General features: G+C 43.2%; 3 protein-coding genes across 6 annotated transcripts in view; 1 reads left to right on the top strand and 2 right to left on the bottom strand.

Moving 5' to 3' along the window:
• Positions 1 to 11,739, top strand: part of palld (palladin, cytoskeletal associated protein) — a 72,290-nt gene extending 60,551 nt beyond the window's left edge. For 2 of the 4 annotated variants that reach the window (XM_023339096.1, XM_023339097.1), the window contains exons 14-23: positions 707 to 796; positions 1,044 to 1,082; positions 2,411 to 2,632; positions 3,346 to 3,495; positions 3,742 to 3,830; positions 7,007 to 7,139; positions 9,361 to 9,568; positions 9,650 to 9,815; positions 10,341 to 10,474; positions 10,562 to 11,739. In XM_023339096.1, coding sequence (XP_023194864.1) covers positions 707 to 796; positions 1,044 to 1,082; positions 2,411 to 2,632; positions 3,346 to 3,495; positions 3,742 to 3,830; positions 7,007 to 7,139; positions 9,361 to 9,568; positions 9,650 to 9,815; positions 10,341 to 10,474; positions 10,562 to 10,722 — 1,392 coding nt within the window. In that variant the 3' untranslated portion in view covers positions 10,723 to 11,739. The remainder of the gene's footprint in view (positions 1 to 706; positions 797 to 1,043; positions 1,083 to 2,410; positions 2,633 to 3,345; positions 3,496 to 3,741; positions 3,831 to 7,006; positions 7,140 to 9,360; positions 9,569 to 9,649; positions 9,816 to 10,340; positions 10,475 to 10,561) is intronic. The other 2 variants (XM_023339098.1, XM_023339099.1) reach the window with 2 other exon arrangements.
• On the bottom strand, positions 11,141 to 16,482 carry cbr4 (carbonyl reductase 4). The gene is made up of 6 exons (XM_005809935.2): positions 16,127 to 16,482; positions 15,813 to 15,961; positions 14,588 to 14,708; positions 13,588 to 13,724; positions 13,086 to 13,220; positions 11,141 to 13,003 (listed from the first exon to the last, which is right to left on the bottom strand). The coding sequence occupies exons 2-6, from the start codon at positions 15,955 to 15,957 to the stop codon at positions 12,825 to 12,827; spliced, it is 717 nt and encodes a 238-aa protein (XP_005809992.1). The 5' UTR covers positions 15,958 to 15,961; positions 16,127 to 16,482; the 3' UTR covers positions 11,141 to 12,824.
• Positions 16,483 to 18,809: 2,327 nt separating this feature from the next.
• Positions 18,810 to 25,694, bottom strand: part of sh3rf1 (SH3 domain containing ring finger 1) — a 43,827-nt gene continuing 36,942 nt past the window's right edge. The window contains exons 9-12 of the mRNA XM_005809934.2: positions 24,873 to 25,153; positions 24,513 to 24,799; positions 21,840 to 22,186; positions 18,810 to 21,703 (exon numbers count right to left, since the gene is read on the bottom strand). Coding sequence (XP_005809991.1) covers positions 21,535 to 21,703; positions 21,840 to 22,186; positions 24,513 to 24,799; positions 24,873 to 25,153 — 1,084 coding nt within the window. The 3' untranslated portion in view covers positions 18,810 to 21,534. The remainder of the gene's footprint in view (positions 21,704 to 21,839; positions 22,187 to 24,512; positions 24,800 to 24,872; positions 25,154 to 25,694) is intronic.

A 25,694-nucleotide genomic window follows, 5' to 3' on the forward strand; every position in this document is an offset into this window, starting at 1 on the left:
ACATTAAAGGTGTTTCTACCACGTATTGGCCCCCAATTCAATTACATGCCACACTTTTCAGATTTTCTGTAAAAACCACACGTCGTTTCTCTTCCACTTCACCGTTACGCACAACATCAGTTGGTCCATCACACAACACTCCAACGCCATGCGGCGGAGTTTGTGTTTGTATCGTGACAAGATGCGGAAAGTTGGAGGGATGAAACGAAACATCAGAGAGAGAAAAAAAAAGAAAATCAAACAAGCTCTGAATGTCTCTTTATGAAAAGCTTTCAGTCAGTAATATATCTGAAAATCAACAAACTCTAAATAATGTTTTGGAACACATGGCTGCAGTTAAATATATGAAATCAAAAGGGAAATATTGCAAACGTCGGGCTGTGAATAAGTCTCGGTTGCGTGTTGACGTTGTTTATGCATCTGGCCCCAGGAGGGGAACATCACACAGGCATGGAAACGTTTCACCAACACGTCCTCACCAGGGCGGGTTGTTTCTTTCACTCTGCTGCATGTTCACCGTGTGACGCGAAAACGTTTTCTGACGACACTTCTATCTTCTGACCGCCCGTCAGCCCCGCCCGGTGCCTCTGTAAACACCGGCGAGGAGCAGCGGAGGTCCCTCCATAAAAAGCTCTGTTTATCCAAACCCTCTGTTGTTCCACAGGAACATCCAGCTAGCGCTAATGTGGCTGTTTGTCTTTCTCAGAGCCAACGAGCCAGTTCTGTTGAAGGGAACAAAAATAGCAACAGTTCCCGGAGCCGGTCGTGTGTTTCAAAGATGAGCCGTCCATTTCCAGTTATGTCAACCGAGAAAAAGCTACATTTGAAACAACACGACGGTACAGCCGCTAAAACGCAGCAGTGAACACAAAGGGTTGACGGGTCACTTATTAACAGACCAAACTGATCCACATTTCCATTTCTTTGTGACTCTTTGCATGGAGAGCTGGAGTGGTTGGAGCACCAAGAGCGCTTGTCTCCCCTCACTGTGTGACGCTCAGAGCCAAACACACTCAACCAAAACGTGTGTTTTCTCCCAACAGGAAGACAAGTCAGCTGATGCAGAAACTTGCCCTCAAAAGGTTCATTTCAACCTTCTCTTTGCTGACGCATTGTTTTTGGTTTTTGATTATTACTATCCACACCGTTTTTAGATCTGTAAATTGAAATCACACTGATGTGTTTTTAGAAGTTAGAAAACCAGACATGCGAGTCCTGTCACTGGTTTCTACAAGCGTAGAAACGTCTCAGGGTTCGGGTAGCACTATAGTGTTAATATGCAGTATTAATATCCATTACAATCTATTACTGGGATTTTGCGAGATGGCCCAACACAAAGTTGCGAATTTATTTCCAATCCTCTCTGATGCCTCCAAATGAAACCTTCAGAAGTAACCTAGTTATCTGAACCACTAGCAAATAAATTAAGAGCACAAAAAAAGGAACTTTGTGCAGCATTTTATGCTGAACACTTATGTCCTCTGTGAAACATGGTCATGGCAGCATCATGCTGTGGGGAGGCATTTCTAGAAGAAAACCTGTTAGAAGCTGCACAAGACTTAAGGATAGGATGGAGGTTTGCCTTCCTGGAGGACAAGTACGCTAGAGAAATGGTTTATATCAAAGGTCATTCTTATATTAGAATGGCCCAGTCAAAGTCCAGACCTAAATGCATATGACAAAACCTGAATGTTTGATTTTAAGAGGTTCTCCATCCAATATGACGACTTAAATTCACACATCTTGAAAGATCTAATTTGTCAGAAACTTGTTTTAAAAACCATAAATCCCTTTCCTTCCAGTTTATCAGTGCGCATTGTTTTGTGTTGCTTCATCAAATCAAATCCCAATAAAATACATTAAAGTTTGTGGTTGCGACAAAAAGCGAAGAAGTCCAGGCGGCATGAAGACTTTTGTTACGCGCTGTACAGCGTGTCGTGTTGCTAAATCATCACATCTCACAGTGACGCACGTTGTTTCACGTGTTGTTCACGTTTTAAGCGGCGAACAAGCCCGTCTTCCAGTCCAGTTCTCAGAGAAACGGCCTCCTCTCGGTGTGATCGCGGGTCGGCACCGGCCTCCTCTCCGCGTCGGCTCAGGAGGATTAGCGCCGGCTCTGCAGCTGCGCCCGAGGCCTGTCATTATCTGCGGGATGTGTCATCACGCTGAGCTGCTCTGCATTTGTTCCTCCACGCTCCGCGGAGCGATGAGGGATTGATGGGGATGGTAGTAGAGGAGGAGGAGTGGCTCATCTGGGGGGAGAAGGACTGGGGAGTTGAGGGGAAGAGTTCGGCTCGATTGGGTGACGATGAAAACGAGTTAATGAACCTCGGTGCTCTGTCCCTGCATGCTCCTCAGATTCTCTCTGGTCTAGACGTCTCCTGACTCGCCCCGTGTGTCTTGTGTTCAGGAGTACAAAGTGTCCAGCTTCGAGCAGCGCCTCATCAGCGAGATTGAATATCGCCTGGAGCGTTCTCCGGTGGAGGAGTCGGACGACGACGTCCAGCACGACGAGGACTCCGCCGGCCAGGGGGTGGCGCCCTCCTTCGACCAGAAGCTGAAACACTACAAGGTGTTCGAGGGCATGCCGGTCACTTTCTCCTGCAAGGTCCACGGAGACCCCCAACCAAAGGTGCCCACCACTGATTCAAACGGTTTCATGGGAAAACACTTTTTCCTTTCACACAACCTTCCATCAATGCACTTGGATACAGCATTCTGTATCCATTATCTTCAGAGATTGTTTTTGTGACCTACCGACATGAATAAGTTTGTTCACAGATATGTCATTAAAAAACAAGCCGCGCTATCGTCGTCCTACCACTTCCTGTCGTCTTCTTCGTAGTTTTTGCCAGTAGTAACATCCACTTTTTGATCATGTGACTCTTATGATGTGAAAAAAAGTTTTCATTGCAGTTTTGCCAAAATACACTGATTTTGACACAGCCAAAATCCACCTCATATAGCGCTAAAAGCTTTTATCAAAAGACATGAGGTGTTTTTTTTTTTTTTTTTTAAATTGACGTGTTTCCATTAAGTTAATTTATTTTCATAATTCCAATTTGCGCAATTTTATGGTCAGTGTTTCAGTCAGCAGTCTTTCACATGATTACCTGCAGGTGATGACACTTATTTGGACAATTATTGTATTTCTGTCTTGTGAAACTAATTTTCTGAGTAGCTGAATTTTGAATTTTTGCAAACTGCGGGCCATAATCCTCAAATGATGTGTAATAAATGCTAGAACATGTGAAAACCTGGTGCTACTTTTAAAACATGATGTTCATAGAAAATCAGTGTAACAATAAAACTTGAGTGTTGAGTTTTTGCATCTTTTCCTTGCAGGTCTATTGGTTTAAAGACGGTAAGCAGATCTCCAAGAGGAGCGAACACTACCGGATCAGCCGGGATCCGGACGGTACCTGCTCGCTGCACACAGCGGCAGCCTCGCTGGACGACGACGGAAATTACACCATCCTGGCAGCAAACCCAGACGTAAGTCAGAAGAAAAAAAAGAAACATTTATCTGGGAGGCTGCAGATAACGCCCTGCTGGTCTGAACAGGAAGAAGGCGTTGAATGAAGCAGGAACTCACTAACACCCTCAGAGGGGTGAAAGGTTCATGTAGGACAGGCTGTAGAGCAGCGCTCTCCTGCTTTATCAGACACATCTAGTTTCCTCCTGTTTTGTGTGACTGCCAGTCCTGGGTTCAGACTCCAGCTCTCTGTCCTCCCACTGCAGGGCCGGGTGAGCTGCACCGGCAGGATGATGGTCCAGGCGGTGAACCAGCGCGGCCGCAGCCCACGGATGGCTCCAGGTCACATGCGCAGGTGAGGATCCACTGTCTGACGGTGGTTTTTTTCCCTCTTTCTTTATGCTGGGTCAAATTGCCTGTTAGTGTCGGGTCAGATTTGTTCTACTAAAGGGGGGAAATTAGATGCTTTTGTTTAATTAGTACTACAAACTGGCGACCTGTCCAGGGTGACCCGACCTCTCGCCCGGAACGTTAGCTGAAGATAGACACCAGCAGCCCTCCTGACCCCACTAGGGACAAGGGTGGTAGAAAATGAATGAATGAATGAATGGATGGATGTTTAATCAGCTGCTGACTTGGCTAATCTGTTTTATTTTAAAAGCCAAGTACAACCAACCAAGATCAAAACCACAATCGATGGAAATAAAGGGCGACGTAAATGTATGAGAAAATAACAGACAAATGTACAACTATACATGATGTTTGAACATTTTCTCAATTATTTATTTCCATAATTCCTAAAATACTTGAATACTAGTATTCATAAAAATACTTGCAGGTGGACACGTGGGTAAGAAGTGGAAGTAGAAAGGACTAAAATGTAAAAACTTATAAGTGTTTAAGGGTAAATTTGGGGTTCAGTAAAATATATTGCAAAAGACACAATCCAGAACTGCATTCTGGGGGATGTAGGCAGAATAAAGGCTTTAGCTGCTCAACCTCTAGAGCACAGGTGTCAAACTCCAGTCCTCGAGGGCCGCTGTCCTGCAGTTTTTAGATGTGCCACAAGTACAAAACACTGGAATGAAATGGCTTAATTACCTCCTTCTTGTGTAGATCAGTTCTCCAGAGCCTTAATGACCTAATTATTCTATTCAGGTGTGGTGCAGCAGAGGCACATCTAAAAGTTGCAGGACAGCGGCCCTTGAGTACTGGAGTTCGACACCCCTGCTCTAGAGGCTAGCTAAGCAAGGGAGGTAGCATCAACTCACTCAGTAGTTGGTTACCTAGCAACAACTTGTTAGGTAACTAGTGCAGCAGCAGTTTCATGTTTCACAAAACTGCTTAAAAATAAAAAAAACAACAGCATGAAGTGAAATCTGGATAAAGCAGGAAAGGTCACCAGTTTGACAGTATTTCTGATATTTAAAAGAAAAAACAAACCAATATAACTATCGACTGAAACGCTTCTATTGTAATATGTTTTTCAGCCATTCGGTTCCAATATTCAAAAGGGCAAACAAAACAAAACCTGTACTTTTTTTAAAAAGTTATCCATCCAGCTGCTGGCTGGCACGCCTGCAGCTGCAGCCCCTCGCTTTTCTGCACAGATTCAGGCCAGAAAAGCTTCCAGGAGACTCATATTTACACAAGTGTTTGCCATGAACTGAACTCACACTCTGTTCTTTGTTTAACTGTTCATTCAAAGAAAATCAGAGTGTTAATGAGAGGGAACACATGCTTGTTCTGACCTTGTATACACGGTGTGTACTCATGCAAGCCCGGATAGTAAAAGATGATCACAGAGGCTGTGGACATAAAAACCACCTGTGAGCTGTTATCACCATGGACATGCCCCGATTAGATAACAGCGCCGCGTTGTTTTGGGTGAGGAGAGAGACCGAGATAACAATCGGTGCCCGAATGACCTTTTTTTCTTTTTGTTTGTTTCTGGGGTTTTTTTCTTCTATGTACAGCCCTGCTTCAGGTGCAGGTGGGATGGTGAGGTCACAGGGAGGATTCAGAGGAACACCTGTGGGTGCAGAGATCACAAACAGGAAGAGGGTTGATGTCAGACCTGACAGGGGAGGAGAGCGCAGGCAGCTTTATTAAAATTACTGCTCCGGTTTGAGGGAGTTTTTCTTTCACAAATCAAACATGTTCAATTTAAGAGCAAGTTTCTTCTTCTACAAAACTCACACCTCTCACTGTAAAACGTACTGTTTGCTAGCAAAATGGTTTATTTCCCCTTTAAGCTGGTTCTGTGGCGAGCATTTGCACAGATATATTCTGCTTCTTGCTTAATCCTGTTTTACTTAAACCCCTAAGTGACCCCCTAGCTCCAAGAGGGCAAAGAAAATTATTTAGCAGAGATTAAAAAAAATACGGTAATTGAAAGGACAGACTTCATCCACTTCAAGAGCAAGCCATTCAATTGGAGCACAAAAACGTACTTTTTAGAAGGAGAACAAATTTGTAAGCAGGATTTTGAGTTTTGAGCAGGACAGATTTCAAAAATCATACACTGTTTTTTAGAAAGACAATTCCCCCAAATGTAGTGCTTGAAACGTTTTCTCTGTAAGTTTGTAATTCATTAGGTAAAAGCTTTGTTCTTCAATTAAATAGGGCGGAAACAATTATTAATTATTATTCGATTATTGAAATAAACGTCAACCAATTTAGTGATCAGTTAATCATTAACTGTAGTATACAGACTGAAGAGAAGGCCATTTGCTGAATGGACAACATATTCAGAGCAGTAAGACAAAACTCTACAAAAAGATTTCTATTTTACATTTAAGATAAAAAAAAACCTCTTTGTCTGTAAGTACGTTCTACTTAGAGCTTCTCAAGTCACATAGTTTGTTTCCCCTGGCTGAAACTCTGCAGAAAATCAAAAAAAAATCTCCTATTAAGCTCGTTTTGCTGTCCAATTATTATCACGTTTAACCAAAAACTAGCCAACAGATTAGTCTTGAAGTTAAAAATATTTAATTTGCAACAATTGATAAATCGTACACTAAAGGGATGCTACACTGACTGCATTTAGACAATTAAATGTTTAAATTCTTATTCAAAAAAGGAAATGATTTGTACTTTTTAAATGCATTTCTATTCATGTATATAAAATAAGCTCAAGAGGTTAAATAAAAATGGGCAGAATGTGGCAAATTTTTTTTATTAACTATTGTCAAAATAATCAATTACTAAAATGATACAATTAATGAACTTATGTTTGGACGCCGTCCTTGCCTGCAGCAGGTTCTGTAGGGAAACAACAGACTGATAACTATATGCAACTCCTGAACTCAATCCAAGGCAAAGAAAACTTGATGATTTTCTGCACAAGTAGAAATGATGTTTACTCCCAAGCAGAGCATCGTTTGTTAACAACAGGAAAATCTGCGCTCAGCTGAAGTTTGCATCTGTTCAGTTCAAAAGCTGGCGCCACTCTATTGGGCTTAAACCGCCCGCCCAAAATCATTGCACTCCCCTAACCGTACTCACTGCTGTCCTCTGCGTCTCTGCCAGGCCCCGATCTCGGTCCAGAGACAGCGGTGACGAGAACGACAACATCCAAGAGCGTCACTTCCGCCCTCACTTCCTGCAGGCGCCTGGTGACCTGATCGTCCAGGAGGGCCGCCTGTGCCGGATGGACTGCAAGGTGAGGACACACCCCTGGCTCTAGCTGCACCGGTCTGGAGGAAAGAAGGTCAGAGCAGTTCGCTGCTGCTGCTGCTTCGTCCAATCAGCTCCTAACCCTCTATGGCATGGCGTTGCCCTCAGGCAACAAACCACATAGCTGTACCTCACATTGCTCCTTTATTTTATTTTTTGGGGGGCATGATTTTTGACATATTTTTGTCCAAAAAATAGTTCTTTTATGAATATAGTTTTTGTTTGATTTGTATTTCATTTCTCATAATCAGTGTAGACAATCTTGGTGTTCTAGACCAATGTTACCCTGAGGCAACAAACCCAAATCTGGTTCCAGGAGGTGTCAGAGTCCGATTTTATGATTGACATGTAATTAGGTACCACCAAGCTCCCAAAGAATGCAGGAAAATATTTCTTCCCCACAAAAATAAAAAGTCATGCCATAGAGGGCTAATAGAAACCATCTGGCCCATCGATTGGTCAATGCATTTGTTTTGTTTTAGATGCTCTTGCTTTGTAGCAACAGAGATCCCCCTCACACCACCATGCTGATCCGTTATGTCATTTTTACTTCAGTCCTTTGTTACCTGGCAACATATAGAAACACAGTAAAGAAACTGGGATTATTTACTTAACCTCCTGTGATTTAAAAATAAAAAGTCTCCATCTGCATCAACCACCTGCGGAGGACAGGCCAAAGTTGTGTCATTCTTGAACTGCAAATGGCCCCCGGGCCGCACTTTGGACACCCCTGTTCTATATTAAAATGAAGCGGAAAGAATCCTCTAAAATAACAGAGAATGACTGGGGAGGAAAAAAACCCAGTTGCAAACCAACAGGAATATGATAATCATAGTAATACAGAAAGCGTTTTCAGATCCACCCTTTAATTCAGTGTCTGGATCGCTCAGAGGGAGGCTCCATGTCAGCGCTGCCAAAGAAACATTTCCACACTTTTTCCTTGATTTACTCGATTTAGTCTGTAGGAAATAAGGAAAACTGGCTCAAAGGAGACATTTGCTTTCTTATGAATGTCTCACCATAAATGGAGAGAATGCAAAGATGGAAGCCTTGAAGGACCAAGTCCAATTTCTGCTCGCAATTACCATAAGTAAGATGTTTTACCTCGCCTCCTTGCAACATTTACAAACTACTTAAAGCTGGTTCATGTAATAAAAGAAAACAGACCCACAATTAACTCGCTATAAAAAGATGGTCTTTTTATGCCTGTAAAAAGAAAACTGCTCTCCATTTTTTCTTGGTCTGTGTATTTATAGCGAAGATTTATCTACAAGACCTGTGTGGAAAAAAACCCCCAAAAACAGCCGGACTTCCGGACCCGTCCAGCGGCGCCTACACCGCTAGAACAAAATCTTACCAAGTGCTTCGTCTAGATTCCAGTGCCATTATCTCATCACACTTGGAAGTTACTTGCTAACTTACAAGTAACTTTTCAAAGTATGGCAGCTTGTTTTAAAGTTAATAATTCCTCAATATTGATTAAAAGATAAACATAGTTTTAGTGGTAGAAATTTTTATTCATGAATCAGGCAGGCAAAAGCCTTGGTTTAAGTCTGTTCCTTTTTTGTAAATTAAGGGTTTGTAAAGTGGATTTCTTGCTTTTATTCTTTGTGTAATGTTAATTTACCAAAGTAAAATGAAACTGAACTGAAAAATGTCTCGTTATAAGTGAAATAATCTGCCAGTGGATTTATATTGATTTTATCAATATAAAGGAGTTATTGACTTAAAACAAGCTCCAATATCTTGGTGACAAGTTACTTTTAAGTTAGTTTTGTCTTATTTCAAGTGTATATTTGCTCTTGAAACTAAATTAAAAAAATACTTGGTAAGATTTTGTTTTTCCACTGTAGTCCACATCCCTTTGTGATTTTCCATGAACGCCGCTGAACTGGAATTTCAGCAGAGGCGTTTGGGAACGGTGAATGTTCCAGGTGGGCCAGGTGTTGGGTTTCTCACCCAGATTTCGTCCTTTGTTCAGCTTGTTCCCATGACGAAGCATGCAGGTGACTGGGCTCCGTCAGATAAACACAACAGAGATAAAACAAACACTGCTATCTCCGTCCTCTCAGTAAACACACACAGAACACATGCGGCTGACGCACTCCGTTCTCCGAGAAAAACAAGCAAAGGGCACAAGCCTGGAAATTCTCTTCCACACATTCACCGCAGTACGATGACTTTTTAACGCTTCCTTCCGCCCGCAGGTGAGCGGCCTGCCGACCCCCGACCTCGTCTGGCAGCTGAACGGACACGCCATCCGTCCCGACTCGTCCCACAAGATGTTGGTGAGGGAGAACGGGGTGCACTCTCTGGTCATCGAGCCGGTGACGAGCCGCGACGCCGGCATTTACACGTGCATCGCCAGCAACCGGGCCGGCCAGAACTCCTTCAACCTGGAGCTCATCGTCGCAGGTGAGCTAAAAGGTCGCGCGCGGACGACGACCGCGGGCGCGGCTTTTGCCGTCGCCTCGGTAACGATGACTCTCTCGACAGCTAAAGAGATGCACAAGGCGCCCTCGTTCGTGGAGAAGCTGCAGAACACGAGCGTGGCGGAGGGTCACCCCGTGCGGCTGGAGTGCCGCGTCATGGGCGTCCCTCACCCGCAGATCTTCTGGAAGAGGGAGAACGAGTCCTTCACTCACAACACAGACAGAATCAGGTACAGGTCTGCAGTTCTTGCTTTTCCAGAGCAACTCGTCTTCGCAACGTTTTCCACATTTTGTCACATTACAGACACCGAGTATGATGTATTTTAGCGGGATTTTACATGGGATTTAATATAATGCACAGAAATGGGAGGAGGAGGAAAAAGGCTACCCTGTTTCTGCCATGGAAGCCTTTGCACTTTTCAGAACCACATTTTCGTGTCTGTTAGGGTACATCATCCAGCTTTGCAGATGGATATAAAGAATTCCGCACATTTTCTGCAAAACAAAGCAAAGTCACATTTGATTGAGATCATCTGTCTGGGCAAGTTTTCTTAAATTAAGGTCTGGACTTTGACTGGGCCACTCTAACCGTTTTCAGTGTAAAAGAGGCTGAATACAAATGAGTGCAACACTTTGGATTTTTATCAAGTTTGAAAATGCATTGGATGGTTCATCGCATTAAATCCCAGTAAAACGTCTGCGGTTTCAGGGTTAGAAGTAAATTTGTATCAGTAACACTGATGGCTCCTTCCCAGCATGCACCAGGACAATTGCGGCTACCTGTGTATGATAATCCAGCCGGCTCTGAAGGAAGACGCCGGTTGGTACACCGTGTCCGCCAAGAACGACGCCGGCATCGTTTCCAGCACCGCACGCCTTGACGTTCACAGTAGGTTCAAACCGCCTGCAGAGTCGCACGTTTCCTCCCACGTACTTTGCCGCCGCGGTCTCCAACTCTCCGTTTCCCCCTCCTCAGCTCAGTGGCAGCAGCCGAACCTCCCGAAGCCCAAGAAGGTCCGCCCCTCAGCCAGCCGCTACGCCGCGCTGACGGAGAGGGGGCTGGACGTGAAGGCGGCCTTCTTTCCCGACTCCAGCCCACTGCCACCCGGCGGCCTGGTGGAAAGCGACGACCTGTAACGGGGACGCAGAGATTTTGGACTCCAACCCCCTCCCACCTCTGAAGGCTGCCCTCAGTCCCCCCCCCCCCCCCCCTCCCCCAACACTCCTGAGACATAAACAGAGAGGCAGGGGGCAGACTGAACTCTAGTCCACCACTGAACTGAAGAGATGGGGAGGGTGCAACTGTGGTTTCCTTCTTATAAACCCTTTATAGTAAAGAGATTAAGGTGACTTGGAAGGTGATTGAAGTGCTTATGATGAGAGAAGAGTTAAAGTGCCTCTTAATTCTGTAAAGATTGAAACTCGTGCAACACAGATTCACTACACATGCACACGTCTGATACCTGCAGTAATGGATCTGAGTGGCCAGAATTTAAAGGGACTGGAAGAGGTGAGCTCTTCCATGCCGAATGTTGAAGGTCTGGTATGACGAAGGTTTGAGGTTAAGTTGAGCAGGATGTATGTGGAAGAGCAGGTGTACAGTGGAGTGAGAGTAAAAGGCTTTAAAGATGGTTCATTTAGTCGATTTCCCTCTACTTTGGAGGTTTATTTTTCCTAGCCGTGTGCAATGTAATGTTCTGACTCATGAAAGGTTTCAGTGTAGCTCTCCTATGCAGCACAGATCACACTATCTTATTCTATTTGCCTTCCCCACCATCCTATCTTAAATTATACCTTCAAAACAAAAAAAGAAATGAAGTTTTATAAACGTACTGCCTTAAATCGCTTCAATTAAACAACTTTTCTTTGCATGTTCTTTTCAAACTCCTGTATAGTGCCAAACAGCTTTTACATGGATGTATAAAACACAACTTCTTGCAGTATTCAGGGGTAATAAACACTCAAAATAATAAAAAGAAAGAAAAAAAAAAAGAAATTAAAATATATTTGTATCTATCATTTTGTCCCCGTTTAGATCTTGTATCAGCTGACCTTAAAGTGCTGGCACATTTCTATGCCAATCAGTGCCTGTGTACAGATTGTTCTCCTGATTTCATTTTAGCTCATGAACTGTAATAAAATTCCAGATCTGAAGAAAGTGAAATGTTTTTATAAACCTCATTATGGAAATATTTTTTAGAAGGATCCATTTTGTAGGCAGTGTAAAAGCTAAAATTAGGTCAATATGTGGGCTATAACTAGCAGGTTGACTAAAACTGAACTACTAAACGGAGCGGGTCAAAGATAGTCAACATGATACAGTGTTTGTGCTAATTCTGGTCATTTTCATGCAACAAACACAAGCTGGTTGGGCTTTGACACAAACCTGGAGCCTGCATAACCTCTCAGCATCGCAACCCCAGATTTGGGTCCGACCGATATGCACCCTTTAGCAGGTGCCTCCTAAATTTCTTCACCGATAGACAAAAGCACAATGAAGACCAGTGGACAAAGCGATGTTGACATTTTTTTTTTGAAAAGGATAAAATACAAAAGGGTTGTACTTTTTGCAATGCAAACATTGAGAGCAGGAGGGCAAAAACATGTAAAGTTGCTAATTCATTCGACTTTTTAAATGATTCTTTATAATGGTAGAGATGAACCTAGTAACTTCTTACTACTGGACATGACAGTCACCTCTGTCGTCCCTGCAGGTCCGAAGCTGTAACCAAACACGGGAAAACATTCCCCAATCTAAAAATACCACCCCCACCTCTAATTTTCTCCAGCTGCAGCCCAAAGGGCCTCGTTCCCGGACAGGCCCCCACCAGAGGTGGAATCAGGAGGGTGATGGTGTTGGGAAGATAGAGGGGGTAACGTGCTGGGGGGGATCTCCCGAGGGAGGTGGGGAAAAACAAAACACGAGCGCTGGAATCAGTCATGGAAAATGAGCCGCAGCGTTAAATCTGGTGATTAAATTTAGGACCCCGGGGCACAGAGGTCTGGACAGGGCCAGACACTTCGGAGTCAGCAGTGTTAGTCACAACACACACACACAATGCGGCTCAGTGACTCAGTAGGACAGCCCTCTGAAGGCAGATGAGGGATTTCATCTTCTAACTCAGCCTCATCTCCATCCATATTAGCATAAAGCCGTCGCTCGTCATTAGCATCCTTGCTTAAACAAGACACCCAGAACTGAAAGGCTTTCCTTCCTTATGCACCAGTGATGCCGCTCCCTACATGGCCAGCTGCAGTCCACCGTCTGCCACCAGCACCTGTCCTGTAACGTATGAAGAGTCCAACAGGAAGAGGACGGCCGTGGCTACCTCCTCTGGCGTGCCAAACCTCCCCAAAGGGATGGAGCGCGCTCTGGCCTCCTCCTTGAGCCCCACGGTCATGTCAGTGTGGATGAAACCTAAAAGGAGAAAGGAAAAAAGTTGACTGGAAACAGAAAAATGAAGGCGGTGACGTGTGAAGAGTGTGTGCCAACGCCGTACCTGGAGCCAACAGGTTAACCCGGATGTTACGTGAAGCCACTTCTTTGGCTAACGACCGAGTGAAACCTTCTAAACCGGCTTTACTGGCACCGTACGCGCACTGGCCACAGTTTCCCTTCAGGCCCACCACAGAGCCTGAAAACACGGCTCCGTTAAGGCAACCAGGTGTGATGCAAACATGCAAACACAGCTGTTTGTTCCACAAACGATTCAAATCAAATTACCTCAGTGATCTCTTAACATGCATTCCTTTAAATAATAATAATTAAAAAAAACATGTAATAAAGGGAATTTTAGTGGTTAAATCTTGAGGTTTTCTTGGGAATTACCCTGTCTGAACTCAGTAAACTCGTAAAATAATTTACAATATAATGTAAAACAGAAAAAAATAATTTAGTGCTATTCTATGAATTCCATCTATGTAAGGTCAACGATGTGACTCTGCTGCCTCCTGGTGTCTAAACTGCTAACCTACAGCTAATGTAGAAGCTCTGAAGCAGACCTATGTTAACGATGGCCGCTCCCGGGGTCCGCAGCATGCTGCGCAGTGCGGCCCTGCAGGTCAGCATGGGGCCCAGCAGGTTGGTGTGGAGCACTGCCACCACTTCTTCAGGCTTCGTCCTCAGCAGCAGAGCATCCCTGATGACAGGATCATAAATATTCATACAGCGCCCCTCACAGTCACTACCATCCTTAAGAAGCTTAAAGATATTTTACATAAATTAATCTTCTTAGGTGTACCTTAATCCAATACTGAATAAAATATATATTTTGGTACTTTGTACAACCACCACTGTCTTAACAGGACAGGTTTTCCAGTAACAATTATCACACAGAGACAGAGATTTTTGACCCCTCTAAATAATTTTCTCCAAAGCGCTCGACTCTTTAACCCAACTCACAGATTTCTAAAAGATTCAAATCTGGGTGCTGATATGTTAATAATAATAATAATAATGGTAACTTTATTTATAAACTGCTTCCAAACAACATGCTTAACATTTACAAGGAGTTACAAAAGCCCTACAGCAAAACAAAACAGTTTAAAAACATAAAATACCACAATAGATATAAAACATCTTGTTTCTGGTGAAGCACTTCTGTGTTCATTTGCTCATTTCTTGATCAACATGTTGACAGTTAATGGAAACCAGGCCCACAGCACCACTGTTCCTCCACCATGCTTATCAGGGGCGCCAGCGGCTTTTTCACATGTCCCTTCTGTGTTTCACACTAAACCAACTTGGAGTATTTGCAGCCAAAAAGCTCAACATTGGCTAAATCTGAAATAACTTAAGCATAAATGAAGAAATGCTCAAGTTATATTTATTTTACTGAAATTTTTGTTCCCCGAAATCCAATTAAAAGTTGGATTTTTAATGCTATACTAAAGATACATTTCTCTTAAGCCTTTCAGCGCATCAGTTATCAAGTTGGGTACACAGGCCGAAATATATTAATACTTCTAGAAATGCAGCTGAGATTTCTACTCCGCTGCCCACCTGTTGATTCCAGCGGCGTTCACAAGGTAAGCGATGTCTCCACAGGTCTTCTGGATAGTTTCAAAGGTTTCCTGCACCTGTTGCTCCTTAGAGACGTCACAGCTGAAGGCCCTGTGGTCAGCTGAGGAGCACACACACACACACACACAAACACACACACACACACACACGCACACACGCACACACACACACACACACACACACACGCACACACACACACACACACACACACACACACACACAACATTTCTGTGAGTGAGCGAGCCAATGCATTGTTACAATCTGTTCTTAACCAAATGAGCAGACAAACTTCAACTTTTCTGTTTAAACTCTTCAGACCAGCAAGTATGAAGGGGACCTGTACAGCGAACGGTAGCACAAAGAGTCAGTGTGTGGAAAAGACGTTGCATGTGGAAGGTTTTTGTTATGGAGGATATGGCGTTCTGTCCACAGAGGCTCCGGCAATGGCGCATAAAAATGGAAAAACACAAAGAAAATGTTGCTTAACACGCGGATAGCTGATACGACAAGAAAAGGTACATAATAATGGAAATTTGCTTGTCCATCCACTTCAAGTATAATTCAGATAAACACAAAGGTCACCACTGGCCCAACGGCGTGGCCCCCATGGACTGGAAGCTGTTTGTTGTTTTTACCTCAGAGTGGCTAACTCTGGTATTCCTATGTCGATTTGATACAGTAGGGGCTTCCACACTTCCAATATAAGCACCTTATGTCACGTTTTTCTGCCATTAAAACTGTTTAATCGTTGTTAACACGTCGTGACCTGTCTTTCCCAGCCGCCGAGTGTACGAGGCTCGCGCTGGGTTTACACCTGTGCTGCAGCGAAGGAGACCAGCTGCTGCTGGGCAGAGCTACCCAGGTGTGCATTAGAATCATGGCAGCAAACCAGCAAAACGCAAAGAACTTGGTACAGTTTCCCCCGCAAACTAACCGACTGAGTTGAGTAATGCTGTTGGATGCAGGTAATGTATACACCTGCATCCAAGAAAGAAAGAAAAAAAGAGAGAAGGAAGGCCAGACAGACAAATAAATAAATAAATGTGTGTGGGTGTGTGCCAGAGAAGTAGCAATGGGAGGACTTGTAATGGGGGGAAGTAGGCAAGGCTCGCCCAGGTCTCTTCTCATGCTGAAACCGCCACTGGGTCTTTGCCTCCTTCGCAAATGAAAGCAAAGTTTTTCACATGTTCACAAATTACAGCACCTCCGTGTAGGGCAGCCACAGCAGCCTCGGCTGCCTCCTGGTTCCTGGAGACCACTGCCACCCTGCAGCCCCTCTCTGCCAGCAGGCGGGCCACAGCCTCCCCAATCCCCCTGGAGCCTCCACAGACCACCGCCAGCCTGGACATGACCCTACCGGGGAGGACACAATCCCACCCGAACAGTTGGAGGGAAAACTATCATTTTCAGCAAAGTAGCCTGGGATTATTAAAATGTTTTCGGCTCAATGTAACAACTGTCATTTATAATTGACACACTTCATCTCTGTGACATTTTACACATGCAACTGGTTCTTACCTTATTTCGTTCTGTCAAACCTCATCAGCTGCCTTGTCTGGCTTAGTAAAGTGAGACCAGCATTTATTCTGAATACACAGACGCCGCCATGTTTCCGAGCCTAAATATGCGTTGCTAAGCACCAGCCAACAGAGGGCGCTGTGGGCCCACTGAAAACAGACACACCGGTTGAAAATGTCGCTTTCCTACTAGTTTGTTTGAAGTAATATTTTCGATAAGTATTATGCAGCCAGAATGTTTTAATTGAATCACAATTTTTGAAGAAGTATATAAAAGGCGGAAGTAAAACTATAGCGAGAGCATGGTCGTGACTTGACAACAGGAAATGTTCAGTAGTTGTCTAAAATGGGGTTCAGTTTCATACCTACTGAATTTATTTATCACATTACAATTCTAAGATTGAAAGTATTTTTGTGATACTTAACACAAAAGTTTTGCTGTAAAAAGGAAAATATATTTTATTTGACAATTTTTTTTAAAAGTATTTCCAAACCTACAACAGACTGGCTGGAAGAGGGGGGACCAGCAGGTCAACAACTTCAAACTCACACCCACAGCTGCAATGGAATGATTAAGACGAAAAGTAAACATTTGTGCTAAAGTGGCCTTTAGCACAAATGTTAAGTCCAGAACAAAATACTATTGATAATCTGCTGCAAGACTTGTAAGTCAATGTGAACAGACACTCTGCACTTCAGATATATAGCGCAAAGAGACATTTCAGTCTTTAAAAGTGCAAACCTACCATTAAGAGCAATAAAAAAAAAACTCATCATAGGAGAAAAAAGCAAAAGACAACAACCTGCATTGCAGAAAAATGAGTAATGACAGGAATGGGTGGCCTTGCCCCACACCTGAACATCACACTGCTTCTCTGCAAAATTTATCTGCTGAAGTTAAACAACATTAACGTCTAGCACACCTTTGCCCCCCCGGAGTCCTGTGAATCATATCCTCTCTGCAGCAGAAATCAGCGTGTGTTGTAAACGTCCCAGCTCCTTAACACGGTGCTCCTGACTGTAGTCTTGCTGCAGAGCCAGATTGGATTTGTATTCACATCACCTCCCGAACACATTACTCCTCTCTGTCACACCTTTGTGATCCAGTGATCCTTGCCAGCAGAGCTGTGTACTTTTTCTAACGCACAAACACTCCTAGGAAGAAAAAAAAAGAAAAAGTTTTCATTGATTTTCTGAAAGCGTTTTCCAGAAGACATTGCAGTCCTGAGAGAAAATGTACCTTCTGTTCATCCTTCACAAACAAAATCTGAACAGGAACAACCTGATGCTGAGCTCCTGAACTACATTCAGTCCTCAAAAGCTATTTTTGAACCACCTACTGTACCATGGCTTCTATTTTTAAACACATCCCAACCCTCCATGCACACACCAAATGGAACAGAAAATTATGCAAATGCATACTGAAGTTAGAATCTATGTCAATTATATATGCTCTTGTTCTTATTTCTGCTGCCAAGTACATACAGTCTTGAGCTCGTATATCAGAATAACCTATTACCATGGTAACCCGACCACTGCAGGGGACTGAGTGCAACACGATGACCTCTGTGGGTGCATGTCAGCTCCTGTCAGTGTTTCCCAGCCGAGCACACCGGGGGAGGCTCACCTCTGTCTGAGAGGCTCTTCGTGGAAACAATGACCGCATGTACCCAAACTCGCTCCAACTGTGTCCTCTGAGGAAAAACCAGAGCTGCTGCTGCGTGTGCATGCATACCGAGCAGAACCTTAACATGGATGTAAAAAAATACAGCTGCTTCCACACTTATTGGCTCCACCGGTTTAGAAAGATTTCAAAATAAATTCATTAGAGAAACGACTTCAAACTGAAAAAATTACAAACATAAGTTTGGGTATATTTATTTGATGGGGAAAAGCAATTTCCTGGAAATGTATATATATATTTTAATACAATCTCACAATCTCTCTCGTTTTAAAGTTTTATGATTTATTTCCAGTGAATCAGGGTGTCTAAGAAACTGCAATTATTAACCCGTGGCTTTCCGTTTCTGAGAATCTAATGCAGCAGTGACCGATTCACTCCTTAAAATGGGAAAGCCAAGAAAACATGGCTGCAAAGTCATCAACTCAGTGCCTAAACCTAAAAAAAGAAATGATGGAATAAAAGGAGTCGTTTTTAAACCTTCTTCACAAGGGCCACCGCTGCGTTGCTGTTAATCAACACTTCTGTACGTCTGTACTCCTAATTTGGCCAGGAAAAAACGCCACATTACCATAAAAAACAGAAAACCTCAACAAAATATGGAAACAGTTTGATTTTATTGTTATAGATTTTTTTTTGTTTGTTTTACAAAATATGTGATTCCCTCAAATGCTTCAGAATATTTTTTTTTATTTTCACATAACAAGCATGATGTGCCAAATAATTAGATTTCAGTTTTACTAGTTTTAGGCATAAAACAGACTAATTAAGACAACAACAACAACAAAAAATCAAGTAAGTCACCTTGGCGTATAAACAACATGTTAGACTGGATGAGGCAAACACTGTTTGCTGATGCTCAGAAATGAATGAACAGAGTTGAGAGTTACTTCAAGAAGCACTTCATGTTTGCAAACTGTGCAGCATATGCATGAGAAGACAAACAGATGTTGGTGAAATTAGCAATGCCTTGACAGTGCGTACGTCAGTAGAAATTTGTGCATTTGTGCCTTTTTGGGTAAGATGAAAGGCTAACTGGTGAAAGAGAGGAGAGGTTTGAGCAAATAGTGTGAGGTTGGTGTGATTGCCAAGACATCAGATTCATTCTACTTAAAAAGGACAAAAAAACAAAAAACAAACAAGACCTGGACAGTGACGTGTACCATCGTTCTCCACATATCAGGCAAATTATAACATATTCCAGCAGTCAGTCACACAGTGGTCCCCCTTAATGAACAACGAAAGGCAAAATAAGACAAAAAAAACATTAAAAATGTGTGCTTGAAATTCTGGGTCCCCATATTAAAAGCCAAAGCTGGCACAAGTGAACATTAAAATTTGAACAGGCTTCAGACGAAGACAATGTGAAAAGGTCAAATTGCACTAACCGTGTCGGTCGGTCTACGATAACATGAAGGACTGCATGTACGTGGTAATGATTTTAGAGAAACGTTTCCTCCTGCTGTAGCACAGTACTCAGTCTAACTCAGCTAATTTCATTTCATCTTATGCTTAATGAGCCACAAATGTGACACAAACCCCCTCAAATCACAATATATTAAAAGGAATTCAAGTCTGTATCACATTTAAAAAGAAAATTAAATAAAGGGCTCAAAGTGATTGATTTCGATAAAAATCTGAGATTCCACAGAATCACACAACACGCCTCTTCCTGTGGAGTGATACGTCGTGCTACTTTAGGCAAACAGTCTGCGCTTCGGTCAGCAGTGTGCTTTGTTGCCACAAGTCACATTAGGAAAGAGCTATTAGTGTTTAAAAACAGAAATCCCAGTGAAGAGTTACTGTGTCAGGTCAGTCATAAGCTCTACCAGCAACAGGTGTCGGCCAGTGACATGCCTCGCAGAGACAAATATACAAAAACACAATCTGCTTTGTTTCTGAAATGTAATGTCGCTCTAGTGATGCAGAGCTCTGTCTGGGTTCGGCTACTGTCAGGGGGTCAGGAGAGCAGCTACTCTGGTCAGTGAATATATTAGCCAAAACGTACAAAAGCTACTTTCGACCGCAAAAAAGTTCATCTGGAGTGTAAATTTTTAAGACGTTAACATCCTCACCTTCCGTCCAGTCGGTGCCTTTACTAACGACAGGCAAATATTTGATCTTTGAAGGTAAAAGCATCGAAAAGCAACCTCCACCACACCTCAGGAAAGGACAACAAATAGTCATAAAAAAAAAAAAAAATCTGCCCAATGGCACAGAAATATTTAGTCATGTGCAGCATTCACAAATTTGAGCTTTGAGGATTCACACGTGCAATACAGCAGATCTCACTTCTACTCCTCTTGTTCAGGTAATGGGAGCAGGAGAGGATTCAGTTTTGTTGTTGTTCTTACGGTGCAGCGCCCTCATTTGTTCCAGTCAGCGCCATCTCCCCGCTGATAGCTTGAAACAATGATAAAACCTTCACCAGCAGGCCAAGAGAAGAAGCACTACGAACAGGGTCAATTATGACATAAGGCATGTGCACGACTTAAAGGGATAGTTCAGGGGTTTTCCAAGTGTATTGAATGGAGTTCCTGTTTTTCAGATTATTTTAGTTGTTCTAAACTTATCCAGAACTGAAACATAAAAGAAACCATTTCCAAATTTTCACATCTATAAGAAAACTATGATTAACAAGCTTTTATGACCGATAACATCTTGCATGTGGAAGCTAACTCTGTTAGCATCTTCATTAAGTATAATTCCACGATAACTGATCCTGGAGGCTGAAGCTAACAGCTAGTCCAAGACCAAAACAGACTTCTTAGTGTCAAAATAACTCCAATTTTAACAGCACTGTATTATTTTTTATTTTTTTTGCAAACCCTCTTCCGTTGGTTAATTACACAGGAAACTGAGGTAGTGGGTCAGTCGCCACGTCAGAGTGACTACTTTATAGAAAAGTCCTGTAGCGTTAAGAAAAAACACCCCAATAAAATAGTGTCCACTTGCAGCTGTACTATTTTTGCTTTTTACACTGCTTTACTTTTATATAAAAGTAGAAATACTTCACTAGTTACTGTTTCACGCAGGAACACTGCTACTGGCGCACCAACTTCTACTTCCATTTCTAGTATAAATAGTCACTGGACTTAGTGGAAATAATTGGCTGATTTAAATGTGACAACAGCTTAAAGGTTCTTGTAAAACAAATAAATAAATAAGAGGAGTTCATAAAAGCTGCTTTGTTGTTTTGAGACCCGAGTCGTTTTAAATCTACTTTGGTTTTGACCCTGTTGGACTTCAGCTAATCTGGATTTATCCTGACTGAAGACACCTAAAGGAGTTAATCACTGCATGTAAGATGTTTACTGCTTATAACTTTACAACTCCAGAACTATCCCTTCAATCTCTCAATGTCTAGCTTCATAAAACGTCAACATGAAATAAGTTAAAAAGTGAAACAATCGGATGAATATTTCATATGGGTTGTTTCAGAACCGGTTACGGTTGTGTCCGTATGTACGATAAAGTGAGGAACAGTACAAGGCACCCATTTTACAGCTGAGTTGTTACAAATATATAAATAACCAAGAAAAAAACAGAAAGGTTTATGAGTAGTGTGCTATTTTCGCCACTTAACTCTGTCCACTGTGCCTTTTTTAATAAAAGAAAATGTATTTCTCTCCCCCAGCTCTGAGCGATTTTAACTTCAAGTGTTGTTGGTTCTCTCAGCAGCGTTCACGCCGGGTCGTAACGATGATGAGCGATGAGCCCATCTCTGGCTAGATGCTGTCCACAAAGCTGCCGGGGAACAGGCCGGTCCTGCCGTTCCTCTGCAGCGTGCCTTTGAACCAGCCGTCCTCCCTCTTCCTGTGAACAAACACAATGTCTCCCTCCTTCAGTTCCAGCTCGGCCTCGCTCTGCGGGGGATATGACACCACCACCCTGTACCTGGGGAGGACAGCCAGAGGCACAGTCAGACACTCCAACGCACCGCTTCAAAGACAACCGAGCCGTCCTCGTATAACGTTACACCTTCTGAATCTGGGACAGACAGGACAATACGGCGAAACTTTCACATCAGTACCTCTCGCATATGATGGGACGTGCGTCGTGTTGATGTGATAAAAGAGAGGAGCAGGGCTGCCGAGGGGGCGGAGCGATGGGGGCGCATCCGTCGAGAGGGCTGCTCCTCCGGTGAGACGACTCCGGAATGGAGGAGGAGGAGGAGGATGATGACGAAGCAACGGCAGCAGGTTCAGGCTCGGGGCAGCCGGCTGAGGTCGAGGGAGGGGAGGTGTCGGGACCCACCGCGCCGTGCAGCACCTCTCCAGCTGCAGCCTGCTCTGCTTCAAGGGTGGGAGAGGATGGGGGCGAAGGACGAGACTTCTTCTTGTTGGAGGACAACAGCTTTAGAAGACTCTTCTTTTCTCTCTGCAAAAAACCCCAGCAACAATTAGATGGTAAAAATGAACAGATCTTAAAATCATTTACATGTCTTTATATCCTTGAAGAGACTCATTTTATTGACAAAAACAAACACTGTTGAGAATGATTATGTTGTATCCTATAGCAGCAGTAGCCACAATATTGCTGTTGCCTGGTAACCTACCAGCTGGTGTTAATCTGATAAGTTTGTATGAGCAACTCCAGGTCCAACTAATCAAAGCATTTTGCCAAAAGTTGTTACAGAGTGAAGAACGCTCAAAGTTAGTCTATCTAAAACAAATTCATTCAGGCTGCAGCTACAGACAGCTAGTCCTCCACAGACGATGCAGAGTTTCACCAACTCAAATTTAAGACCTTTTAATACCACTATGAATAAAATTTAAGACCTATATCACAACAGAATGCACAGGCAACAGAAGACTGCCAGTGGCGAAAACGCAGATGGTTCAGTCAGCTGGCAATAATTTTACACTTACCCATGATGGATGCAAAAAAGCTAGCTAGCTAGGATTTATTAGCAGCTACTTAGCACTAGCCTCAACTGCCTCGAAATACATAGTCAAGATTTCTGCGCCAGACTCAAAACTTTTGCTTGACAGAAAAGTCTCACAAGAATAATGAACTACATAGAATATATGAGATTAAATATTTTTAATATCATACAATTTAAAACCTGTGATAAATGTATTTAAGGCTAAATGAAATATTTTCTAATGTAATTTCCTCCTTCACCATATTGTACATTTGTCAATTCAGCCATTTCATAACTGACAAAAACGTTCAATTGAAATCAACACTGGGGGCATATCATGCAACTTCAGCAGAAAACAGGAAGGCTATAAGATATATTCAAGATGGTCTTTTTCTCCTTTCTAGGCTTCAACCTTAGTCTGTCATGTAATATAATGTTAGGTATACAACTACAGTTCCCTGGAGGAGAGGAACGACGTACACATGCTGTATGAGACGGGTATCCTGGCAGAAAACATCTCTAATCATGCCTTTAGGCGAACAACGGTTGTTCCTCCGTTTGTCAGGCGCTCTTCACCGAGCCTAGGTGCTCCATCCAGGTGATAAAACCTGACAAAAGTGCGGAGTGAAGATCAACAAGCAGCAGAGCACAGGTCCATTTTTAATGATGTCCATGAGGCTGTTACACTCCAGCTAGAGTTAGCTCTCTCAGCCTGAGGCAGTGGGAGACTGATGCTCCTATAAGCTGGGGAAAAGGCCTCAACGATCCAATAAGACAGTCTCTGTCTTGACAAGCTCTGCGCCTGGGGGTGTTGGCAAAGCTCACAAACAGTTGATCGGACAGCCACATCCTCTGTGAATGACCAACTTAGACACACAGTGCGTGCACAAGATGCAGGAAGCTCAACCTCCTCTGTTCCACAGAAAGAAAGGGGAGACGATAAAAACCACAGAGCTCAATCTTCATGGAGGTGTAGTCTGATGGAATAACTATGTATTTATCATGAACTCTATACTAGGTGGCTGAACAGAGAGAGTATGGAGGTAACTGAGCATCAGTGAGGGCAAGGAGTAAGGCAGCCTTGTATGAGAAAAGCTTCACTTGACTGGCAGAAATGGAGAAGCAAAGAGATTTTGAAATCTCTTTGCCCTGCCCTAAACGAGGGCAGGGCCAAAGAATTGGCACCTACCGTCATTTCATTAAAGCCCACATCGGAAGCAGCTCTTAGAAAACCTAACTAGTTAGGATATGTTAGCAGTGAGTTAGCATCGGTAGCCTAGATGCAGTGAAGATGTCTGAGTGCGACTCAAACTTTTGCCTGACAGAAAAAGTCCCGCAAGAAAAGACAGACAAAATTTAAGACCTCGGAATAAAGTATTAAGGCCAACTCTTATTTAAAAAAAAACTTAATTTAAGACATATGGCCTTAATTTTAGATACATGAATTTAAGACTTTTTAAAAATGTGTGAGACCCTGTCTGGTAGCAATGAAGTCGATTGGAGCTTTGCCACTCTGGTTTGATAGCTGAGCTAGTGAAGCCTCCAGTCCTTCTTCAAGAACTTCCTCCTGGACAGACTCTGATCTTAACAGAACATCCTGCACAGTCAGAATCTGACAGAAGTGTTTCAGAGTTAGCAGGGTGGCTAGTATCTGGAATAGCAATATTCTTCTGTAAAATACTAACAATATAGCAAGAAACTTGATTTTCTGTTTAAAATATGAGTAACTAGATCACCGATATTTTTATATAATCAATTGGTGAATTTGATCCGCCTAGCAATAAGAAATTCCTTGAAAGTTTTTGCTCACAAAATCTTTACCGAGTAGAAACGTCCTACCTTCACATCCTTGTCCAGTCTGCAGGCAAGAGCTGAGTTGGACGAGGGATTGAGGGCAGAGTTACTCCCGACAGGAACGGGTCTCAAAGCGTCGCCGTCCAGGGACGCGGCGCTCACGTTGGGTGGGGTCAGAGAAGCAGCAGCGCAACCCATCGCCACCCCCACCCGACTACAGCCTTGAGCGGGACTGGTGGAGGACTGGGAGCAAATGGCGGCGTGTGGAAGGTAAGTCACAGACTGGATGGGCGTCACTGCAGCTGTGGGTCTGTCCTGACTGTGACAAGCAGCTGCAAAGACCACAGAAACGGCATGAGATGGAAACTCTCATTCACGCCTTTAGGCAACATCTGTGCGCTTTACCTGTTCTGACAGCGTTGCGAGCCTGATTCACAGTCATCTGCGAGTTGACGTGCAGGGGAACCTTTGGCTGCTGGCCTGTGGCCGTCTGGGCTGATGTTACAGCTGCAGGTGGGGAGCAGGCAGACACAGCTGTGGAGCACGCAGGGAGGGGTTTGTTGAAATCAGGCCCAGGAACAATAGCCCCAAGGGGAGCAGAGGAAGGACTGACGATGGTGACTCCTCTGCCAGCCTGAGTGCACAGACTCATGGGTACTTTGGGTTGGGTGCTTCCAGATGCCGTTCTGATGGGGGAGAATGTAAAAGAAAATGGTGAAAACAGGGAGATAATTATAGGATTTCTGTAGGTTTCACCAACTCAAATATAAGACCTTTTCAAGACCATTATGAATAAAATTTCAGACCTGTATTATGACAGAAATGCACAAAGGAAAATGGCAAATCTTTTGTAGTAGTAGTGGCAAACCAATTGGCAATGATTTTCGCTTACCCATTGTAGATGCATAAAGCTAGCTGGCTAGTAAGGGTTTATTAGCAGCTAGTTAGTGGTAGCCTCAAGTAGAAGAACATAATGAAGATGACTCAAACTTTTGGCTGGTAGAGAAGACCCACAAGAAAAATAAACTATGGTACAAAGAATAAACGAGATTTAATAGTCCTACCACAACAAAATGTAAGACTTGTGATTAACGTATTTAAAGCCAGCTTGCATATTTTCTGACAAATGTAAGAGATTTAAAGGTTTTAATTTTAGATAAATAAATGTAATACTTCTTAAGGATGTGCAAACACCTCGTGTTAAATAAATGAATAAACTGGCTCTCA

The sequence above is a fragment of the Xiphophorus maculatus genome, chromosome 9, assembly GCF_002775205.1.
Source record: "Xiphophorus maculatus strain JP 163 A chromosome 9, X_maculatus-5.0-male, whole genome shotgun sequence".
In the NCBI taxonomy this organism is placed as follows: Eukaryota; Metazoa; Chordata; class Actinopteri; order Cyprinodontiformes; family Poeciliidae; genus Xiphophorus; species Xiphophorus maculatus.

What these genes read in the sequence shown, in the direction of transcription:
- cbr4 (XM_005809935.2), bottom strand. Translation starts at nt 15,957, where the DNA reads ATGTCCAGGCTGGCGGTGGTCTGTGGAGGCTCCAGGGGGATTGGGGAG. An exon ending in TGTGGCTGCCCTACACGGAG is followed by an intron (nt 14,709 to 15,812) that starts GTGCTGTAATTT and finishes TGTGCTCCTCAG; the next exon opens with CTGACCACAGGGCCTTCAGC. An exon ending in AGCGGCCATCGTTAACATAG is followed by an intron (nt 13,221 to 13,587) that starts GTCTGCTTCAGA and finishes CCGTGTTTTCAG; the next exon opens with GCTCTGTGGTGGGCCTGAAG.